This window comes from Trachymyrmex cornetzi, unplaced genomic scaffold (assembly GCF_001594075.2).
Source record: "Trachymyrmex cornetzi isolate Tcor2-1 unplaced genomic scaffold, Tcor1.1 scaffold488, whole genome shotgun sequence".
Lineage (NCBI taxonomy): Eukaryota > Metazoa > Arthropoda > Insecta > Hymenoptera > Formicidae > Trachymyrmex > Trachymyrmex cornetzi.
Window position 1 is genome coordinate 122,642 of NW_017299706.1, and position 24,984 is coordinate 147,625.

The 24,984-nt window shown below is 32.5% G+C and overlaps 1 protein-coding gene across 2 annotated transcripts in view; it reads left to right on the forward strand.

The window, feature by feature from the left end:
* The first annotated feature begins 3,407 nt into the window (after positions 1–3,407).
* pip (heparan sulfate 2-O-sulfotransferase pipe) overlaps positions 3,408–24,984 on the forward strand; it is a 27,576-nt gene continuing 5,999 nt past the window's right edge. Inside the window, exons 1-2 of one of the 2 annotated variants that reach the window (XM_018514074.1) lie at positions 3,408–4,234; positions 12,117–12,265. In XM_018514074.1, the coding sequence (XP_018369576.1) occupies positions 4,185–4,234; positions 12,117–12,265 (199 nt within the window). In that variant the 5' untranslated portion in view covers positions 3,408–4,184. Of the gene's footprint in view, positions 4,235–5,843; positions 5,873–12,116; positions 12,266–24,984 lie in introns of those variants that run through there. The other variant, XM_018514075.1, reaches the window with a different exon arrangement.

Genomic DNA, 24,984 nt, shown 5'->3' on the forward strand with positions numbered 1-24,984 from the left:
GGAATTAATATTTCACGGATCACGAAACATGAAGGTGTCAGCGTATCCTCGCGTAAATTGCATCAGGTGCTAATTAATTATATGTAAATTTATGTTAAATCTTCGAGCTGAATAAATTAAGTAAAATGTATAAAAATTCCCCATAATTTTCTTTATTAATATTAACAGAATAATACGGATGATAAAGAGGATAGAAAAAAATCTTCCCGTCGTGGAATAATAATTACTTTGATATAATTGTGTCAAATAATTAGCAACCTTATTAATCTCGACCATGTCTCGATAGGATACATAGGTGTTAGGCAGGACCCGGTAAAATAATTAATACGACTTATTTAAAAAATATAAAATAAGTTCCAATAACTTATTTAAAAAATATTAAATAAGAAATAGGTCAGAAAAAGTTATTTAAAATAACAAATACTAAACAATTTTCGATTTTTTCTTTATTTTATATATAAGTATATTTTAAATAAATTTATTTGAAATAAGACCGAGACCAGCAGACCTATATTCTGTAACTCTTAACGCAAATTTCGTTATCATTATAACGCTTTTTTATCATAATAAAAGAGCTGCGCAGTAGCGTTATAATGATAACGAAATTTGCATTGAGAGTTACAGAATAGACCTGCTGGTATTAGGATTAATAATATAATTAAATTAGTAACTCAAATCTTCTCGATCTTATATTACTACAATATTTTCATGTAATGAAATCGTTCTTGATTGCTTCTGTAATAATTTTGCAACAATATATAAGTCACGCAATATGTTGAGTAATAAAATTTTCACTCGAAAGATAGTATAATCTCCATAAAAATAAACTCATAATTTGAAAAAATACAATGAGTCAAACATACAAAGATATGACGAGTTAATACTTCTCTTTCACCATTCTTTATCTCAAAATCTGAGAATCATAAGGTTGCGTACAACACTTCCCAGCAAACAATTATCGGTCGAATAATTATGCCAAGTCATAATTGAATTGTACGCAATGACGTACAATTGAACCAAAGTAATAATATCATACATGCGAATGCCGGCCTTGCATTGTTGCCTAGGTGTGTAGCGATGTAAAAGAACAGCGTACTATTGTTTTCGAAGATTTCTTTGATTGCAATCTCATTTGATATTGATGCGGCTATGCTAATCGCTTGAATACGAAATTCAATATGAGTTTCTAAGTGTTCTAACTGCCATTGTGATATATTGAAATCGGGAATTAAAGTGAGAGCTCAAATTATTAAGAGTATAATGAAAGTATGAGTATTGCCGATTGATTCTTCTTTTTTTTTATATAAATTTTTAGATATAAACCTTCATATGTCTCTGTTGCTATAAAATCAATTTTCGAGACTTTCTATAAAAATTTTATTTAAAAAAAAATATAATAACTAATTAACGGTTATTGATTTTAAATAAAAATAAGATGCTTAATATTGTTTCCTTTCTTAATTTTTACATGAAGTTAGTATCGTGTAAAAAAATTTAATATCTTCTAATAATATCAATATACAACAAATTATCATAAATTATTAATTAAATAAAACCATTCAGTATTTATATAATAGTATGTACATACCATAATGAACAAAAAAGACCTTAATGAACATAGGTCAAAGGTTTAAAGATATACCGTTTCAAAGATATGAATGCTTTTGTATGTTAGTATTATAATTGACTTATTATCTCTTCTATATGTTGCATATGACGTGAAAAGAGAGAAATTGACATAAGTAGAATTGATAGTCTCTGTTATATTAATTGTTGCAACTTTGTACAGTTTTAATATAATCATTTAATTCTCTTCTGCCTTTCAAATATTCGCTATTTTGTAATATTGAATATTTACCGTGGTACGAAACGCGTTTATTGTTAAAATATTGAAAATAGGAAAATAAACTACGTTCGCGTGCAGAAACCTGCATTTTCTTATTACAAGCTCTTGGCTCGAGTATAAATATTGCCAAACAAATTACATCTTTCACATTCTACATACTCGTATGTCTGTAACGATGACGCCTTCAAAAGTACGATTCTATTTATTGTGTATCATAAAACAATTATTTAACTTCTATTTTTAAGAATTATTAACATTACTTTCGAAGATTTCTTTATGTTTTTGGCATATTTTTTATTTTGATAAGACTTTTTTTAATTGAAAACAATCTTTCGGCTCGAGTTTAATTTACCGAAAGAAAATCTGTATTTATTATTTTTCTGCAGTGTCTGCAGTGTCTGCAGAAAAAGATTCTTGTTTTTTTCTTCTTTTTTATTAAGGTTATTTACTAATCGATAATTAGGGTAATTCGATGTACACATTAGCATTTTATGAAGCTCTCGATCACTAAATTATTAGCTTTAATAAAATGCAATGCGGTTTGTGTTACTTTCATGAGAATTTCTATCCGATATGGCTAATAAATGTGGCACTAAATCACTCGGAAGACTGCGTGTCTTATTAAATGTAGCTAATGCGCGTGATATATGTGTACCGATAGGAAACTCATTTTATTGACTCCTTTAAAATTGTTATGATAAATTTGACCGCGACCATCTGGAAGCCTGCGCAGTTGCATTTAAATTTCTTCCGCTTTGAAATATCATTACTTTAAAATTATTCCTGCATTACGTTATGTTTTCGTAAATGGCACATAGTTAATAATAAAGTCATTAATAAACATTAGCTGTTAGTAGCTAATGTTTATTAATAACTTTTGGCATGCAGAAAAAACGTTCAATAATTATTATTAGTTAATTTTTTTTGTGGTTCTCAAAATATTCAGATTGCTAAGGGTAAATATCCATGATTAATATTTAGGATCTAAGTAACATGAATTTATATAAAGCAGTCTATTTAAAATTTAAATTAAAATTGATTTTTAGAATAAATTCTTATTTCCGTCGCGTTTTATGCAATTAATGACTATGTAATTTTATCTTCTCCTTAAAACATTATTCAAATTCTTTTTATAAAGTGCAAATTTAAATCAGCGAAAAGATAAAGAAAATAATATGTGAAAAGTACGTATAAGGTTGTCTGGTTTCAAAGGATTTTAACTGTAATTAAAAATTTTAAATTTTTAAACTAAGATTGTATTCTAGAATAATTTCTTATATCTTTATCACATATATTTTGTGCAATATATCATTTATGTAAAAACATGTATTTACATATGCTCGAACTCGATCTTTCGGTACATTACGTGCTCGCGTTTCGAAGAGAGAACACTTGCAACAAAAGTCGAATCGCCTAATTTTATTCTGAAAACGAGCGCTTCTTCCCTTCACTCGATGCATACGTCGGCGTCGCGGTCGTGACGTGTGGTGGAAGCGGCCCCGGAACAGGAGGCCCGGGTAGGATGGCACGGCGAATGTGGAGTAGAATCGCGGCATTACGTGCCACCAAGTAACGGAGCGCGGACGCGGAATAGAGCGTATCGTATGTCGTGTCGTGTCGTCTCCGCATTTCGCGTCCACGCGGCACCGGGGCTCCGAAACGACGAAGAAAAGCGGCAGTCCGCACCGTCTGCGGTGTCTGCAGGGTCTGCACTCTACGGCAGTCGCGTGTTGACCGGCAGACAGGTCGGTGGAGATCGAGCGAGCGGATGTCTCTCATCCTTCTGCATCTTCTTACGAACGCGGTTACACGTTCGTCGAAAGACCGATGACTGAAAACATCCACGGAGACGGTCGCCGCACACACGTTTCGTTATCCGAGACCTGTATGAATCTCCGATTCGAATTGAACGAAATTACATCAATCACGATGTCGTAAATAAGTTATTCACACAATCAGTGGCGCTCGCTGAACAAGACCGATCGGAGGATGTTGACCTGGTAGCGGGTGTTGATCGACAGGAAAATCGTTCGCTTGCGGGAATCCAACGGCTGACGTTTCCACCTGACGGCGAGCATTCGACATAGACTAACGTTTTTTCGACTTGTTGCCGGTCGTTGTCGTCATTGTCATTCAGCAGTGATTCAGTGAATGGACTTTATGAGTGACCATTGTCAAAGCTCGGCAGCATCCGCGCGCCGAAAGACACAAGTGTCCGATGACTACAAATCGTTCTCCAATGGATCGCACGTGACCACCGCAATCTCCTAGGATATCGTTTGATTACCGCCAAGAAGAATTTGTATAGAAAAGACCGGATTTCGAAAGGAGTGGCAGGATGCCGAAGGAGAACATGTGGCGGCAAAGGAGAGTGCCCGTTCCCAAGAGGTAAGGAGGCTATCTCGGGATGTCGAACGCGATTAAAGGCGCCTAATTATACGCGCGTACGATTAACATCTTCTACGATGTTATCAATATTTATCTGCGCATACAGCATGAGAGTGCACGAAGGGATACCGTATCTTGCCGGCGTATATCCTCTATAACGAGCCCAGGTATTTAACCGTTAAGTACACTGTGGTGACTCAATTTAACCAGCGACCATCTACCTTCTCGATCCCTGAACAAGCCTTTTTCGTGTGTGATTTTATTTTTTTTTATTTTTTTTTATAAAACTCAATTTTTTTAATGTACAGGTATGGTACATATAAAAATATTCAAAATAAATAACAGAACGTAAAGAATATATTATATTATCTCCTTCTCTATTTTCTGTGTTTCAAAATTAAATATTTGACGAGAGAGAGAGAGAGAGATAGAAGAGAAAAAAGAAAGTCGATAGAAATCTTAGTGTTTATTTTTAAAATCGTTTTACACAATCTTTCTCTCAAAAGATAGAACATTAACATCGTTAAAGAATAAAATAGAGAAGAAAATATAAAATTGAATATATAAATTTTAGACAGTAGCTAGATTGTGTAATACTAATTTTTTTCAAAAAATAATATGTAAATTTCGAATATGCAATGATCGTATAATTTATACATCGCTGAATTGCATAATATAAAATTAAAAAAATACAAGCGTAATGGACATAAGTTAGAAAGTGAACGATTAATTTTATACAAATCGCATAGGTATAATGAAAACGTTGCATTTTTGTATTCTTTAAATATGAAATATGATTACATTATTAGTATTAGATTATTCATCTAATTAAAATGCGCTACCTTTAATTACATTGGTGCAACGCGATGTATTTCTCTATCGTAATTTTAACGTAAGTTTATAATTAATAGTCTTTAGATATTATGCGGAGCATAAATTTTCAAACATTCTCTTAAAATTATGAATCTAATACATATAAAATAATTTGGAATACATTTTTCTTAGAAAAGTATGAAACATTTTATTTTTATAAAAAATATATTTTGTACAAAAAAATCGGTCTTTCTGGCTGTACCACCAGTAATAGATTAGTCTAAATAATTTACACTACGTGTCACAGAAAATCTAAGAAAGTAGATGACTGCAAAAAATATTTTATTTCAGTATTCAGATATTCTTTTATCAGTCCTATGTACGTAAACTTAAGTTTGCGACACAAAATACGATGGACGGGACGTAATGACATGAGTGACTTTACGTAAGATTTTCTATACCTATTTCATCTCATGAATATGTCATTACTTTTGAAATAAACATAAAGTTAGCGACAAGAAAGGCATATCGCCAAACATCGTATTCAGACACCGCGTCGGGATCAGGGTCGAGCTAACAAGTTAAAGGTCTCGTGACCAAGAAGACTCTTGCGATGAGCTATGTGACAAATCGATTCATCATGGCAAAATAATGCGAACCGCGCGAGAAAATCGTGAATGGTCGATTCTCGGGTGCTCCATGTCGTTTGCAAATGTATGGTTTATCAGCCTGCGATTTCTTCCTGCGATTGACCTCCTCAAGCCTCAAGCGTGCGTGAAGTCATAAGTCATAAACGAACGTTGGTGGTCTACATTGTAGAATGCGGTAAATAGGACTCCTTCCTAACAGATAGATCTAAGATGGCACTTTGCATTCTCTACTCCCAATATATTGTATCAAGTTTTGTAATTATTCAATATTATATGTATAAACATTTCGTAATTACACAATTAAGAATTGTGTAAATTAAATGTCTGTCAGATTTAAATTAAGTATATTAGATACCGTAAATTAGAAATGAACACATAGAAAATAAACACATAGTTTAAGATTAATTGAGAAACAAATTCTCATTATTTATTTATAAAATATTATAGATAATTTATGATATACGTTTATTAAGATTAGATAATTGTTTATCTACCTACAGAGTGTTTTCAAATTCGCGAAGTATAAGACGTCATACTTTAAGAAATATAGATAAAAGAATATATAAAAGAAACTATAAAAGAAGCTATAAAAGAAATAATTTTTTCCTTTTGCAAAATTGTGTCTGACAAGTAGTTTTTGCAGAAGAGCAGATTGAAGTTGTACGAGTAAACGCAAAAATTATTTATCGAACGTAATTTTATTACAGGAAAAAGTTGTTCGTTTTAATACAAAAACAACTTTTTCCTTTAGCAAAATTGCGTCCGATAAGTAGTTCTTGTAGGAGAGCAGGTTGAAGTCAACAAATAAGCGCAAAAATTATTTATTGGACGCAATTTCGTTAAAGGAAAAAGTTGTTTCATTTAATATAAAGTATCACGTCTTGTACTTCGCGGGCGCAAATTTGAAAACATCCCGTATAATAAATGTTGATTTTTTAGCAAAATATCTGCATTCTCAAGCGTTAATCTCAAAAAAGGAATTTACCAGAGAAATATATTCAACTTTAATAAACGTTAGATAATTCCTTATCTTCTTATTTCAAATAAATTTGTATTTAGAGCATCATTGATGAAACATGACCTTTTTTTTAATGATGAAAGAGGTTGTTTATGAATAAAAAATTTTGCAACTTACACTAGGAATCATGCAACGCGATAAACATCGTCGTTCCGCATCTTTCATTTATCTCGTATTAATACAGTTGATAATTACGAATTCTGCTACGTGAGTGATGAACCATCGTGACGTTTGCAAGAATGCAGATCCATTTGTCTCGTTTCTGCGGCTCGTCCCGCGTGATGAATTTTGCTGCCCGATCGAGAAAACCGCGCGTATTCGCGATAATGAATCTCCACCATCTATAAATAAAAGTTATGAGGTCCGTTGCCGTAAATGAGGCGAGCAACTGCAGGCATTGAAGAGCGGGATGCGAGATTGCGAGGAGGTGTCACTGCCATAAAATAGAGTAAGGGTTCCTGGATAGTCTCGCGTATCAGAACTATCATTATCGGCCACTTCTCTCGCCACGTGAAATCCCGTCTACTCGCACTTCCGACTTCTCCGTGACGATATCAAGTATTCGCCACGAATACACTTGAGCGGATATAACGCAATTAAGTGTGACTACGATAATGCCCGTTAAGTGGCCATATAGAAGATTGCCCACCATTCGAGAATATTTCCATTATAGAGAAACAACCTCCCTCATATCAACAGATATATTATAGATAGCCAGCTGTACGTCGAGCATAAAATCTGATTTAATAAAGTATGCATAATGTCAGAGGGCATGTCTGTTTAAGTGTATAAAAAGTCGCAAATTAACATGGGTCAGACGTGCGTACGCTTATAATCTCTTACCTACGGTTAACTTTGAACATATGTATATGCAGATGCGTTTTTCACCGCACCGAGAAGGGAATCTGTATTTTTGAAAGATATCATAATTGATCAGGACATCCGGCACATATCTACCAACAAAAGTACCGAAGAACCCGTTCAACTGGATTGAAATAATAACGTGCTCCGTAAATAAAAAAATATAATTGAAGATGTTAATGAAATACGATTCCGTGCGTATAGTTGAACTGTTTCTGCAACGTTAAATACAGTGTAATAATCAAAAGAGAAATAGCGACGAAATTTTATATTTATGTAAAATAATCTATTACAGAGAGTGAATGAACGTACCGAGAATTTATGAAGTAGATACATTTCACGGAGCTTTATTGGAATACGGCTTTGGCTGTAGCGACGGCAATAATTTATCATATACGCGCGCTCGTTAAAGTCAATTGTGGTCGTTGTATTGCAACGAGCAGCATTGTCGGAAGGTGCATCGACCGCGATCAAAAGTTGCATTGCAATTTCAGCACGAATCTCTGCGCTGCCTCGCGGCTTTGTTGCGTCTGCCAACGTTACCACGATCCATTACGAAAGATTAAAACAAAACGCATGATCATCCCTCTTCCATAATCGTAAATATTTTTCTATGGTATATCAGAATGTAAGATCGAGTCTCTGAGAAAAACACACATTTAAGAAATTTAATGAAATTAACAGTACAATCAAAAGAAACTTGCACGCGTCTGAATGCGCTGAGTGCTTCACTCAGGCACGTTTTATTTCCTCTTTCCTGTTTCTCATGGATGCTAAAATAAATCATTTGAAAAGACAACAATCATTTCCCGCAATTATATATTTATATATAATAACCTAATGCAAAACAGTGTAATAAAATTCTAATGTAAACGGTACTTCTGACAATAAGAAAAAAATTTTTTTTTTTTTTTTTATTACTAGAACACATTTTCCTATCACGTAGCACGCGCGCGCACGCATACACAGTTCATCACTTACTTATCACCTCGTTTATTCTTTTTCTCGACAACATATTTACGTAAGATATTTAAAAGGTATCTTATGCAACATATATGTCACCTAGGATATGATCTGCAATTTTAAAATTAGGCCACAATAGTATCAACCGATCTGACCCGTAAACCTCTTTAACCAACGGCACGTAGGTACTCGCACGTTGGAGTAGAAATTCCTAACGCTTGAACATTCTTGCCATCAGTTCTCGCTGGCACATTTCACGAATCGAATACCTACACGCGATGTTCTCACCGTGCAGGACAATTGGATTTCCGATACGCGTTCGCTATTATGTACACAAGGTATATGTACACGGTGCTCCTTTATGTACCCCGTTACGGTATATATAAACGCGTTCCTAAGAGCTTACGGTTCCCTTCTCTCCGTGTGTCGTTGACACTGCGTCCGCCAGAACGATACCGTTCGTTTCTCGCTTTTCCCTCGAGTAGATCTGCTTACGTTTCGCCGATAAGCCCGGAAGAGCCTCGATGGAATACTGGAGAACGTCCTTGTATATCCTCGAGGAAACTAGCGGCATCGGCGCGACGGATTATGGCGAAAGATAGTGATTTGCAGTATACATACAAATTGCTGGAATCAAATTGTAGATAATTTGAGAAATTATAGATATTCTCGTAACTCACACGTAAAAAAATTTTATACCTGTACATGAATACAGTATCTCATTTTGTTTTTTAAGAAAAGTTCTTTATAAAGCGTTAGAAAAACTTAATTCAAATTAGTTGAAATTCTGGAACGTTTTAATTTAAAATTTTATATGCATGATTTTAAAAGTACAAGTAATAAAAAGCATAATATATATTATATATATTCTTGTTTTTTGTGTACTGTTATAACATTAGCATACTTTAATGTCAACGCTCGATTTAAAAAAATAACGATTGATTCTATACGTATGTAATGTTTAAGGTTTTTATGAAATCAATAAAAACTTATACGTTTTAAGTTCTTTCATCTTTTTTCTGTAAAAATATCTCGTTTTCTTTTTTGTAAAATTATTTCGATCTTATCAAATCGCAAGAACACTAATTGCCATTATATTTTAATGCAGTGGACGAAAATCTCTTCAGCATTTGTTTCGGAAGAATTTCAGGGCTTTTCCCACGAAATACTTAGCATCTCACACGGTTAATGTCTAAGATTTCCTAATGAGGCGTTTAGTAGACCGTAAAGCCATAAATTCGTCTTGTGCTTAATGAAAATATCGTTTAAATCTCGAAAACTGGTATCCAAAGTAGGTATATAGTATATATTGAAAGTATATCATATAAGCAAAAAAGAATCAAATAAATTTTGCAAATTTATAAATCTGGTTTAACCACAACTATGTGGCTGACATACATATATTATGTTTATATTATTTAAGATGAGTGTGGATATTTATAGATTTCAATTAAGCATTTAAGTCAAATATCGATAAGCACTTGCAAATCTTATTCGACTTTTAATTATAATGAAGTACTTATACGATATAAAAAAGTCACGCAAGAACAGAAAACAAAGCAAGACATAATGATTCAATTACGTATAATAACTCTATCTAAGAAATTAAAGAAGATTGACGAATGTTATGTGAATAATACGAAATCATCAAGACGCGTAATTAAATATAAATTTTTGTAATTGTTTTTGTCTTAGAAAAAGACAATTTTTATACATAATAATAATCTTTCTCTAGGAATTAGGTTATAGTTATTTTAGTATTAACTTTCTTAAATTCAGAAATTTTTTACGAATATTTGTATTTTCTGAATTATTCGATTCCCATGCGCTAATGACAAAATTATGCGACTTCAATGGCAGTACAATTACCTTTCAAATTGCGATTATTTGTGAAATTAAATTATAATGAAAGATAGAAGTAGAACGATAACATTAAAAATATTATTTGCAATTTCAAATGTAACTAACGTACAATTCCATCTATTATTTCACTCAAAGTATATAAAATTGATATAAAAGTAATGATAATGAAGATTTATTTCACTATCTCTGTCTCTCTCTCTCTCTTGTGGTTATAATCTTGACTTAATATTTATTGAATAATTTTAATATTTTAATAATTTTTGTATATTCATAAATATGTATAGTCATACATATATTAAAGTGATAAAAGTCTTTCTAGAAATACTCAATTTCCCGTGCAACGACATAGACGTATCTAAAATAAGGATTAGATTGTATGCAGCTGTAACGGCGGTGTAAATAATTACAGCACAACTGTATCAAATTACAGAATAGGCGACGTATTCGAAGTCAAAGTTGTATGTAGGACGATTACATGGGATTCTTAAGGCAGTCGCACGAGATCAGGTATATTATAGACTTGGATCAGAGATTATATAGCGATACATTCACGGATATGAAAAAAGTATTGAGGCATTTAGAACGAATTTCATTTCGGCATGGTTCTTTAATCGTGACTGCCGATGTGATTCTTCCAGGTTGATCGCTGACGAACGACATGAGGAAAATCAATTATTTCTCTTTATACATGCTTTCTTTGTCAGGTCGAGGATTACCGGTGAGCTCGATAATAAAAGCGCTTCGCGATTTATTATGCATTGCATCGCGCAATCTTGGTACTCATAATCGTGGAAGGAATCGATTACAATGGTCTCGCGTGCGCCGCCTGTATCGCGTTAATGCAACGTTTATTGCATTATTTATGATATACCGTACGAATAACGACTGCTATCACGGGATGATTCGCGATGCCGTTGCTATTGCCCGTGTGTATTACACAGCTTGTTAAACGGAAGGGCTCCAGGGCAACAATATACTGAAAAAGGCCTTAAGCTAATAACGTGTTACAGTACTTTCCTTCACGGCCTTTTACATTTTGCAATTAATTAATAACGCTTATGTACCACAAAATTCAAAGATCTTACAAGACGTATCACATTCCATATCACAGTTCGAAAATGACTATAATCTTAAAAATGGGTCTTTTTTTTCGAATAAATCTGCCAGGTCTGTGAAAGGTAAGAATTTTCCATGACTTTTCCGTATGTGTATGTATAGTTTAACATATCGTCACTTTTCAATTCAATCGTATTTATGCGAATGTATGCAGAAATGATGCACCTGTTGCGTCGATCTCCGCGAAATTGAAGCGACCGTCAAGCTTCACGGTCGATGAGTATTCTCCAAGAACCAGGTCATACAAAGAAACATCATCTCTCAGACGGGACAACCAATTACGAGATGGATGGCTTCGCCGTGCCCTGATTCCCTCACTATCAACCTAGATGACGATCGGCTTGTAATATTTAACTTGCGAAAGGGCTCGGCGTTGCAATATCATTCCATTATCATTGCAAATTAAATTCTTTATTGTTTACAAATCGAACAGATATTACCATTTGTCGCATAAAAAAGAAAAGTAATATTTTGCAAGTTGAGAAAAAAAATTGAATAATGAATAATAACATAAAATTAATATAATATAATTGAATATACTCGTATAATTATATAATGTAATGTCGTATTAGTTGATTTGTAATTTTTTTGCTTATAGGACGATCGAGCTGATCGCTTTAGTAGCGATATCTAGTACACTATTTCTCTTTCTACACACGAGAGATCTACATTCACGTCTGAAAAAAATGGAAGTACGTCTTCAACCTGGGGAGGATGAAGTGCTCTCGGCGAATCAGCTCTCGTCAGGTAACAAATGTTATACAGTAAAATTGAGACAAACGTATGATGTCGGATATCGAAATATTTTTCTATCTCTTTGTATGTAGAAATAAGAAATAGAATGATATGTTTGCGAGAGAAAACGTAACATAAACTAAATATAAAAACATATAATATATTTAAAAAATAAAAATTGGATTATATATGTAGAGCATATCTCAGTGCACATTATAAAAAATACCGTAATGAATTATCTTATTCAAGCAAGAGAAATAAACAAATTACATATAAATAAATAAATAATCATGAAAAGTACGTTCCAAGAAGTTTATTTCATCTTTTTTTAATGTAATGACGAGATATTCGAGACCGTTAGAAATGTTAATTGGAAGGAACTGATTATCTATTTAATTACATAAACGTGTAATAATGGGCGCTAGTTTCTCGTCGCCTGAAAATGAACTACATTGAAATTACATTCGTGTCGGCCGACGTGCCATAATGGACACGTTTATACATGCGCTTTTACGTGCTCGTACGTACTCCCCGAGGGTGTTGTTGACTTCCCGGTTGAGGAAGGTCAAGGTGTGAGAGAGTGAACGCGCATAGGATTCAACGAGAGTTAAAGATGCTTATGCATCTCACTCACAGAACGCACATCTCTTCATCATTAGTATAATACCTGGGCATTTCTCACAATTTCACATTTTTTAAGGATCGTATTTGAACATTATCAATATTAAAAAAGTATTATTTCACAATAATTATATATAAATGACGGCCAAAGACGTGCGAATAATAAGATGTTAAAATATAATAACTATAATAATAATTATAATAATAACTATTATAATAATTTTAATGTTAAAATTACATTAAATCACGCGAAACTAGTTTCAACTTTACAAAATCTTTATCAGTCGCAATAATGTACATAAAAGATGTAAAATTATTACATAATTGCAAAAAATATCGGAATCAAATGTAGTCAACAAATAAAAATGCTCTGCAGTCATCCTCAATAAATTAATTCTCATGTTCTTAACCCTTATGTGTCTCTTATATATTCTATAGCATGCAAACAATTATTAACATCATTCTGTATTATGGCAACATAATAATTGATAAGATTTATGTTACTGGTCTCAACACTAGTCGTATATAAATTGATGAACAAATTAACATAATTATCAAGATTAATGCTTCTGGTCTCAACAGCAGTCTTATACGAAGATATTATTTGTTGAATAAAATTTTGTTCAATTCTTTATTTTCAATTGTCTCACTAACCGTTTGTGTATTATTATATTTTTCGAAATAAAAAAGTCTTTCCGTTATTATTTGTACAAGAAAATAACGAAAGAGAAACATAATACTTCTGATCAATTTCAGTATAAAATTAAAATTTAGTATAAATTAAAATTTACACTTGAATTTTTATTTTGAAAAAAGTCGACAAATTCGTCAGAGAAATTGTTAATGATCTCTATCCTTTCAAATGTGTTACATGTGTGTGCGTAGACGTCAAAAGAGTGAGATCTCTATATCGCCTCAATACCATACCACATTCATTTCGCGGGATTCGTAACGGTAGCAAAGAACTTGATTTGCTCGCAATCGCAGACTAATTATTCGTGCACCTTCTATCGTCCGCTTTATACGTGGTAATCCACGTCTTTGCCGCGCCGTATTATTTATTACATTACGGCTTGCAATTATGTCCGACGCCGCTTTATTATTTAAAGCGATGTAGGCACGCTGTCTCGAAGCAAACGCGGATTGTATTCGTTCACGAGGTTGCGAAACACTTGCGAATTATTCCTGGTATTCGACTTCTTGCAAATTTGACGATTATATATACACTAATATTCTGCGAGAAGAATTACACGAGTGTATACACTTGTTTACTTTTATCACAAATTTGTCAAATTTATAATTAGCAATAATTTTTTATTTATGTTTTAACTTATATATTTTTAATCTTTAATTAATTTAAAGAATCGCGAAAGAAATGTTTCTAAAATTTGAAAACTTCCTGTAGAGATAATACTTTAATTTTAAACAAAAATTATATGCACATGAAAAATTATAGTTTATGGTATATCGCATAAAATTATCAACAGAATGCTTGTGAATACTCCTGCAATATCGTGCGACAAACAACCTTTACTTTCAATGGTACCCTTCCACGTAAGTTAAAAATCTTATTCGTAGCCTACATGGCAATCTTCACAGAAATTCGTCTCTTCTCAGAACACAATGATTATAACAATGTATTATGAACTCAGCTCACAATTATTATAATAACTACTTGCATTACTTTCTATTAGAAATTTCACAATTGCAAGAGTAAACATTAGCCTCTCGTTTTTGTTAAGCGAAAGTTAGAATGTTTGAACAAATCACACACATTTTTGTGTTGCAATCGAAAGGAACAATATCTTATTCCTGTAACGAAGAGATTTCGATAAAAAGATTGTTCGTGAGCAAGACGCGATGGAAACTCCAATGTGCTAACCATATCTAGATGTATTCGTTAAATCCATCATAAGAATCAACAAATATATAGATATTTGTTGGGACGTATATTTAGTTTTAAACCAGCAGGAACTAATTATCTATATTTAATGCTGTACAGGAAAACATATCGAAATCATTTTGCTGTAAAATACTATCAAACCAGTTATGATTATCGTAAATCGGCACCGATCATCTCACGGGTAGCACGTGAAACGCGTGAAATCTGTGCGATACTCTTAAAAGCCGTTCACCATCCGAGAGGAAGAAGCAACCGGGTACACGTGAAAGATAAAGGATGCTCTCCGGAGGCGGAATTGACCGAGCAGTTGAGAGTAGCCACGTCAAAGGGAGGTGAAAGGAAAAACATCGGTGAACGTGAGCGAAAATAAATCAGACACGTAGTAATGCTTGCGCGCGTTAAAAGGAGAAATGGATTAATCGCTCGCGGCGATATAAATGGCAATGTGAATGGAAATGAAAGTTCAATCATTCATATATATATACACTAGATCGTGAGGAGTTATTTCTGCTACTATCGAGAAAGACTCGGAGTGAGGATGGAAAAAATGAAAAGACGAGAAAAAGATATGTTCGAAGCTCAAAAAGCAATCGTCTACATTTCGAGAAAAGTTATTATTATCGGTGAGACGTGCCCCATCTATAAAAAATAGCTTTTTTGCTAATAGCGACAGAGTTATTTATTATATAATGAAAAATTTTCTTATTCCAGTTAATAAGAACATACAGAAAGAATGTAATTGAATGTAAGGACATTCGCTTATAAAATCTCGATACAAGTCGTAAACTAGTACTTACCTGGTATAATAAAATAATAAAATAGAGGTTTGTTACCTCTCTCGAGAATGAAATGGATTAACGAGGTGCCTTCCACTTCTTCGCAAGGATGTATTCGCACCTTCATGGTGCATCCTAACTCGATGTTATCGCAACTCGCAACAGCTCGTAATACGTCCGCAAGGAATGTGCAATGTCCGGCCCCTTCGCGCACAAGATCGAGATCGAGAATGATCTATGGAGTGCCGTCATTCGCGGAAACGATCGAGTGATTTAATAAAAATTCAAAATGCTACGCGATCGTGAATAATGTTTATATGAATACGGCCCATTTTCTTCTTACATATTTTTTTTTATTATCTTTTATACAAAAAATAAACATTATTTAAAATATGAAATCTGAAAAATTGATTTTTCTTTAAAAAAAAACCTATATGTCGAAAAATTATACATTAATATGTATAAACATACATAAATATTCATAAACACGTATGGACATACATATATGAAATATGTTTATACATATTCATACATCCCTCTTTCTTTTGTAAAATTACTTTTTAGTATAATAGAAATAACAATGGTAATGTGAAAACATAAAAAATAATTAAAAAATAATTTTACAAAAGAAAGAAGGATGTATGAACATGTATGGACATATTTAATGTAAAATTATGTATATTTATGAATATTTATTATGTTTATACATATTTATACATATTCATGCATGAAAAATTTTTTATCGAGTAAGCTATTGTTAAAATCTTTTTCAATATCCTGAAAGAAAAGATTGGTTGCTGCAACAAATTAGATGGTTAAATATGGCATAGCATTTTTAATTGGCTGTAGCAACCAATTTTTGGTTGCGTTAGTCAATCGAAATCTTATACTGACATTGCGGATAGACTAATACAACCAACAATTGGCTGTAGCATCCAAAAATTGGCTGTTGCAACCAATTAAAAATGCTACGCCATATTTTTTACCATCTAATTTGCTGCAGCAATTAATCTTTTCTTTTAGTATAATTGATATAATATTTAATTCTATGTGAGTATTGTATACAAATTGAACTACTAATTTTAATAAAGTGCATTATTAATTTGTGTAAAATTCTAACGAAACAAAATTTTCTTCAAACTATTGAGTATTGAGGTAATCGCTGTAAGTTATTTTTTTCCGTTCTAATCGCTCTAAAATAGGATTTTGCATGCAGGTCTCGTTACCTACTTCCTTGTTTGTGTTCACACCTAACTTAATGATCCAACGATTTAGCACGGAATAAGCTTATAACAAGGAATTCACATTAAGTATACGTGTAAACATAATACGGTCAATGATTTACGTCGACCTCGTTGGTTAATGTTTACTCTAATTGATAGTAGCCAGCCAGACATAAAATGACAATGCACATGAGTGAAAGTGAAGTACTTTTATACATACGCTATATAAAATGCGTGTACCCGCTGAAAGCAAAGTAGCTCGCGGTTTCTTTACAAGCTACATACAGTGAAAGTACCATTTTATTGATAAGAAAAGGCAGCATATCAAAATTAATTAATTCTAATGTCCAGGTGACAATAAAGTAACTCATTCAAGAAGTATGTTATTTTTTCGTGTATCTATCGAAGAGTATGTAATTCTCTTGTATATCTGTCAGTTAAATAATCAATCAAATATTAATCATTTATCAGTAATAAAAAAATTGATAAAATTGTTTTGATTTTTGATATTATATATAATATATATGTTTATGTATAAATACATATGTCAAGTAGCTTTGATAAAAAATACTTATTTTTATTATATTTTTTACTAATTCTAATAAAATCTAAGTTTAGAGAAAGAAGAGTAGCAAATAATCTTAAAAATCAAACTCAGTAAAAGTTCTTTTAAGAGTAATTTTCTACGAAGAGAAAAAATGATATATGAGCGTACTTTTTATTTTACGATGCAACCATCTAGATTTAAAGAAATGGAACGAAATCGCCAAGAGGAAGTGCCATATAAAGTTACAGAAAATTAAACGCAAATTCAAGAATGACGCTGCTCACCTTTGTTCATCACGTACTTTCCTTCTAACTGTTGTCATGCAACGCTATTGTTCCGGTCACAATCGGTTGGCTGCTTTAAAGAATAGGAAGTGATCCTTATTGTTGTATTTACAATATAATGCAGATACAATACGTCAAGTTGTCCGCCTAAAGAGTACGATTAATTCAGTATATACTATTTAGATCAATCATCGCCTACGATCATTCAAATGAGAATATATTACAATGATTATAACCTTTAACTCTTCAGATGAATACATCACAGTGAAAATGATAATAATGAAACATTACTGAAGCATGTACAGAAATCAAAATGGCGCTAATCTGATTTTAATAAAAATTAATTTTTAAAATCCATAAAATGAAATTTTTTATTTACTAATTTTGAAATCAATTTTTAGAAATTTTTATTTAGTGTTATTTTTAATAATAATTATTTTGATGTGAAACGTTTTAAAATACAGTTTTCGTAACTTCTATGTTATTATATGTATAATATAATAATTTTCTTTTTTTTTAATATACTGTTATGTTAAATACGTTAGCATTTACGTATCACTGTGAATTCAATTAAATATCTGTATGTGTGATTATATTAAAACAGATAGCGAAACTTCTGTAGGTCAGATAAAGGTTTATAAATAGAAACAGGTTTATAAACACTGTACGTTCAAAGTATTACGGTAAATCCCGTAACTCAATCGGACGTAATAAAAAATTAATTATTTCAATGTACTCAGTAACAAATATAATAACTTAAAAATTTACGATTTTTTCCCGAATGAATTTCAAGACAAACACAAATCAAGTTTTTTTTTTAATATTTATAAAGAAATGCGACAGATATATAACATTTCTTTATTGATGTTTTTGATTGAAATTAAACTCATATATGAACGGTATAAGTATCTTGTATGGGCCAGTAACGATATATTATAGGTCAAACACACTGTTCGAGGGAAGTGATGCGAATAGTGTCCGTCTAACCCACTTCGAGCAATTTCCTTCTTGAAACGCATCAACGAGCTGGATCATGTTGCAAGTATATAATATACGAGTAGATCGTGCCGAGATGTATAGCGAGATGTGTTATATACATCTAAATTTTACAGACACATGACTCTTCCGCATAAGATCATGCTGAAAAGCTATAATTTTGTTTGTAATTCAATCACAGAATATTATAAGGCAAGCAAATTAAAAAAGATGAAAATAAAATAGGTATAAAAGCTTAGGAATAATAATAAAAAGTGGATTTAATAATTTATTAAATATTATAATGTATAGTATCTATCTTCTTTCAACACATTCAGAATCATGATGAAAAACTTTCGATTATATCGGAACATCCCTAGTTATAATTATATGAATATTAGATGATTGAGTTAAATAACTTATTTTGTATATACGTAATACATATTTCAGATTATTCGCAACTTAACGCAGCTGCAATAGTATGTAAGTTCTATCTAATCATGTTACATGGTAATAAAAGGAAAAGAAAGCGGACCTTTCTATTTTACTGTATTATTAGCACATGATGAAAAGATACTACAAACGAATGATTGTACAAACAAACGATTGTACTCGCGTTATCAGCCAACATTATAGAAGTCTCATTTAACTGCAGTTAGCAATTTTAGTTTCACTTAAAATAGAATTGTCGCGCATCGTGCGCTTTTCTAACATATAAGTAATATTAATCTCTGGCATAAGCTCGTAATTTATCATTAGATCAAATGTGGTGACAGTATTCTGCGAGATCGGACAACATTTATAAAGGACTTTCGTTTGATTATCAATATACTTCTAACGACAAGTAAATTTCACTTTCTAGAGATGTCTGACAAAACTAAATAAAATATATTTGCGACAAATACTTTTACACTTCGAAAGTAGGTGAAACGATATAAATTTGAATAGCGAATAAAATATTAATAACGAATAAAATATGAAATCTACTTTATAATTTTTCAGAGGCATTTATTGTTTTACTATATTGTTGCGAATTTATTTTGTTCGTTGTATGCAAAAGTCCGCTTTGATGTCGTTATTGTACTCCTAAAGAGCTTTTAACTTAATGATAGATTTAATATTTAAATATATAGTTGACATAAGTTTTATCTCTCTCTGACAGATATAAAATTTTATACTAAATTAAATTAAGATGAGTAAATCAGAGTTGTCAATAATTAATTTAAATAAATAATTTAAGTAAATAATTAAATTATCTATAGGTACATATTAAATTTTGTTAACTATTTATTATAATATGATCAACTAATATAAAATAAGTTTTTAACGAAATCTTATTAAATTTCACAAAGAAATTAGTAATGATACCAGAACATCTTGTTATAAAATTTGCATTTAGTATAAACATCTCATTTTTCAGTTAATCGGATATAAAACATGCTTTTGCGAGTTAGTGGTAATATGAACTAATTCTAAGCATTTTTTCGCCGTTAGTGTCTTCACGAATGCGAATCTCTCGGATTCTTTGAAACTGGAAAAATTCATATTTTTTGCGGTTATCATAAAAGTAGCGAGTTGTTTTTCTCAGGACTTTAGGCCAAGCCCTTTGTACCTTTTACGGTTGGATCCATTACCGCGGAATCTTATAAACGCTTCTCGTCGACCACAGGCGGTATGTCACGATCAGTGCTTCATAGACATTCTGGAAACGAGTTTTCTGCGACGAGAATAATTCCTTATCGTACCGAAAAAAAAGGTAATAACTTTCCATGTAAACCTCAATATGTGGATTGATTGTTTCTTAGAAAATAAAAATTGAATGATTGAACTTTCAAAAATAAAAAAAAATATTTTCTCTCTCTCTCAGGAGAAGATGGTATTATGGCCAGTGTAGATATTGTGGATCCTCCTTAATATTGCTATTATATAGCGAATCCTAATTACTTATGCAATTATTTGTTCAGTAGTTCGCCGTTATATCATGCTAATATACCAATACTCAATAGTCAGCACTTATGATAATGCATTTTTACTTTCAAGTATTTCGAAACGTTTCTAAGGTACATTTTAGCATTTATTTACACCTACTTCCTCATTTTTCTTTAACTTGAGCGCATTATCACGCGAATACATATAATATATTTGAATATGTTGCTTGCTATTTAACATTTTATTTAACTGTATATATTTTGAGTTATGCAAATTTATCAATAGTATGGCATTTTGCTAATGTAGTCCTCTATGCGTATTGATTACTCGCGGCCTCTTTTTTGAGATTTTCATATTAAAATAATTATTTGATTGTAACTCTACTGTTAATCTATAATTTATATTACGTGTATATAATAGCGTTCTAAGTAAAAAATGTTTCATAACTTTAAGTCTAGAATCGATTGAACAAATATAATTGTTGAGTTTTAAATTTAAATATTGATTATTAACCAAGTTATTGTGCAAAATGTAAGTGGAGTGCCATAATATCACTTTCTCCTCTATGTATAAGTACATGTAACTTACAAATTATTTGATTAAGTATAAAAATAATGATATGTGAAAGTCAAAGCCAATATTTTCCTCGTTTGATGAAATTGGAAACTAAACTTTTTTTTAGAATTTAACTACCATTACATTTTTGTTCTTCGAATTAAATTTCCCTTATTATAGATTATAAGATATTTAACATGAAAATCGCAGAAAGGGTTTCGATCGAGATGACTTCGAAGTCCCGATCTCGACCCACATTTCCCATTCTTAGAACGCGCGCTTCGCGAAAGTAGTCGAGCGACTCTCTTTCGAATTTCTCGTGTAAGACATTCCTTTATATGCAACATCTTTCCTCGCGGTATTGCAGAATAGTATTATCCAAAACTCAAACAATTTCTCGCAATTATTGACTGTTTTAGCTGTTTCGACAAAATTCACGATGTTACTTAAGACGTTTACCGTCTATACTGTCTATATTGACAACAGCTGCCTATCATTAGCGTTAGTTTAATCACCTATTTGACACATATTAAGAATACACAATTGACTTTCACAATTGACATATTTATTCACTTTCAATACAGCTGTAGCTTATTTAAACTTATTACGTATTCATCCTGTGTGTTAACTATTAGTTAACCCTCAAGAAAATCTTTGAAACTGACTTGATAATTTAGTCCCGGCATTTTCAGAGAAAGATCAATGTCTTCAATCGACACTACTTGACTATATGTATACACATATAACTGTGTGATTCATGAAGGAGACAAACAGATACAATATTTGCGATCTTTATTTCCTGGATCGTTGATTAAGGAAATTGTACGGTCGATCACTGTCACGGTCAATCAACCGTTTGTATTACGCTATTCATACGTACATATATACAAGTGCATTCCCACGCCGGCCAAGCCCAATCAGGACGAAATTACTCTCTAATTTTTTTTAGATTTTTTTCAAATTACCTTGCAGGTGTATACATACAGCAGTATACTCATCGATTCGCTCAGAATCTCAGTAAAAGAAAGGCGGAAAAGGCCTCGTTTTAGTCCCACTTTTGACAAAGAAAGTTACCAAGCTTCTTCTAGACGTCACGAACAATTAGATTGTAAGATCGCCCAAGACATCAAGCATCGTCCCATCGCCTCTTCTTTTTATCGATCTGTGTAACTTTCTCAAGTTCTGGATCAACGGGTCTCGTAACCAAAATGGGAGTAAAAGGTCACCAGTCCGGTCCGGCAGACCATGCATGGCATCTTCTTCACCGTCGACCTGTTCTGTAACTGCACTAACATCCTTTTTCTTCTCGCGATGCACGCACAATATCTCAGCCACAAAGAAAAGAAAGCTTCTCGCACAAATTTTTTCAAACCCAAATATGGATCCATCTTTTTTTAATGGAAATCATCCGGAGTATTCACAATAGATAATTAGAAATAACGAATTCTTGACAGTACAGGCGAGATTGGCTAACCCTTTTTAATTTCACGATTTAAAGTGGAAAGTTGTAAAATATACTTTAAAGCAGAAACTGTCTGTTTTATATAGTAGAAAGGAGACATAATTTTTTAAACTTTTTTTGTTAATAACATGTTAATAACAAAAGTTATTAACAAAAAAAGTTTCAAAATTCATTGGAGGTGGTTCCCTTTTTCTAAATATTTACCCATTATTTTTTGGTACAAGTAAAATTTTAAATAAACTTATAATAAAGATATTTTGCAAACTTTTATCCTATACAAAATAATGCAAAATAAGTTACATGTGTTTTAGTGAACTGTTACAAAACCTAAACATATTTTATCATGTTGAAATATTAAAAGGATTCGTATACATACAGACGAAGTATTATAATTAAAGGATATATAAGAATAAAAATTAATTGTTACTGCTCATTGTTCATGGGATGTGAAATTATTCCCCCATGCACAATAAACACGGCGTTAAATTGCGAGAAAATTAGGTTGTTCCACCGCATAAATATAAAATTAGAATGTGGAAAAAATGACGTGTCTGTATAAATTCTGAATTTCAATTCGTATTATTTTTTAGTATTTGCAAATCTTTAATTATTTTATGATATAACTGTATTAATCAGATAAGAAATAAAAATTACCGCGATTTATAACTTTTTTTTTTCGCAGAAATAGATAGAAATTAAAACAGTTATTGAATGGTATAATGTTATTGATTGAATGTTATTGTGGAATCTTGTTTACACATAGTTACATATTATAAAATTCCATGTTGTATGATAATAATTGACAGTTTTATTTTTATATGTTAAATTATGCGTCGTCTACAATACACAGAGTAAGAAGTAGGAGTGAGAAATTGTCCAATCACAGTCGATTATTCTTCTCACATTCGACTGTGATTCGTCAATTTCTTACTCCTACTTCTTACTCCGTGTATTGTAGAGGACGCATTACAGTTTATAATTACGACTTTCTTCCATTTTATGTAATATAATAAAATAAAATTTCCCGTCAAATTGAAAACAAAAGAATCGAAACAACAGATCGCTAACAGAACTGTCAAATCTTTATTCCTATAGCTCTTTTGAAAAGAGTTCCATACCTGGATTTTAACGCTAATAGTTGAAACATTTTGTATAATAGAGCGCCACGGATAGAGCATAAAGAGCCAAGAACCGTTCTCGTTCCAGCGCGGCGGCCAAAGATCAACGATCGGAAGATGCAACGGACGGTTTTTTGCGAGTATTGCCGGCTATGTCTTAAGCCGCGCGCGCGTGAATGACGTGAATAAAGCCTCCTACGCCTACGCTTCGGAGAGGGCGCGGGCGCGGGCGCGGCGGTGCCCCCGGCAAACGTGCAGTTCCGGACGCGGCGCGGCGCGGCGGTATCTTGTCCATTAAACTTGCATCTGTATCGGTCATGAAGTTCGCCGTCGCGTCGCCGATTGGCTGCTGTACCCTCCAGCGTCGCGGATCATGGGGAAGACCGCCGATGCATGTGCAAGCACGATAATTATTGGCCGTAATTATACACTATCGAACAATTTTCAATTTACGCGATGCATTACAATCGATGAAGCGCGTCTCACCGAGTTACCGTCGTGAGATGCAAATCTTACGCAGATGGGCTGCGGGCTTGAATCAGTCGAGACCTCGTGCATGTATATACCAACTAATAATGTTTTACAAAACATATCCTTTTGTTTTCCATAATTTCGTTTTTTTTTACCAATTTTTTGCGAGAAAGGTTTTTATTTCAGTTTTTCTCGATACTTTATTCATAAAATAAGGATCATCTCGAGATTGTCCTGAGAATTTATAATTAAAAAAAAGCTTACTGAGGAATATATTACATGCTGTATTATATTATTATTGAAAAATTAAGAACTCTATCTTTCTCTTCTTTATTATTGTACTGTAACTGCTGAAAAAAAAGCAGGATGTGCGAAACGCTATGAAAAATATTAGATATAATAATACGTATAATAATACGTACTTGGTCATTACTATTAGTTAATGTACAGCATTGTCTGTACGGTATTGCGGTAGATAATCATGATAACACAGGTAACAAGCTAATACAAAATTAATTATGGCTATCGCAGTATGCACCCACGACTTGGATTTTATCTGACAATGAGACATAGTTTTACAAACGGGCGGAATACAATGCTGATAGAAACCGTTATTGCACGCGAGTATCATGAACCAATCTTGTGCATAACTCATCGGCATTGTGCACGAGTCGCCGTGAGTTGCAGCTGCGGCGCACATCAATCGGAAGTCTGCGCCTAAAGAACCGTTTAAATTTTTTTAATGTTACGATAAGACTCCGACTCACATAGATGTGCAAAAGAAGCAAGGGATTAAAAAGGAATTAAAAAGAAAGAAAGGGGGCAAGAGACAGAGAGAGAGAGAGAGAGAGAGAGAGAGAGAGAGAG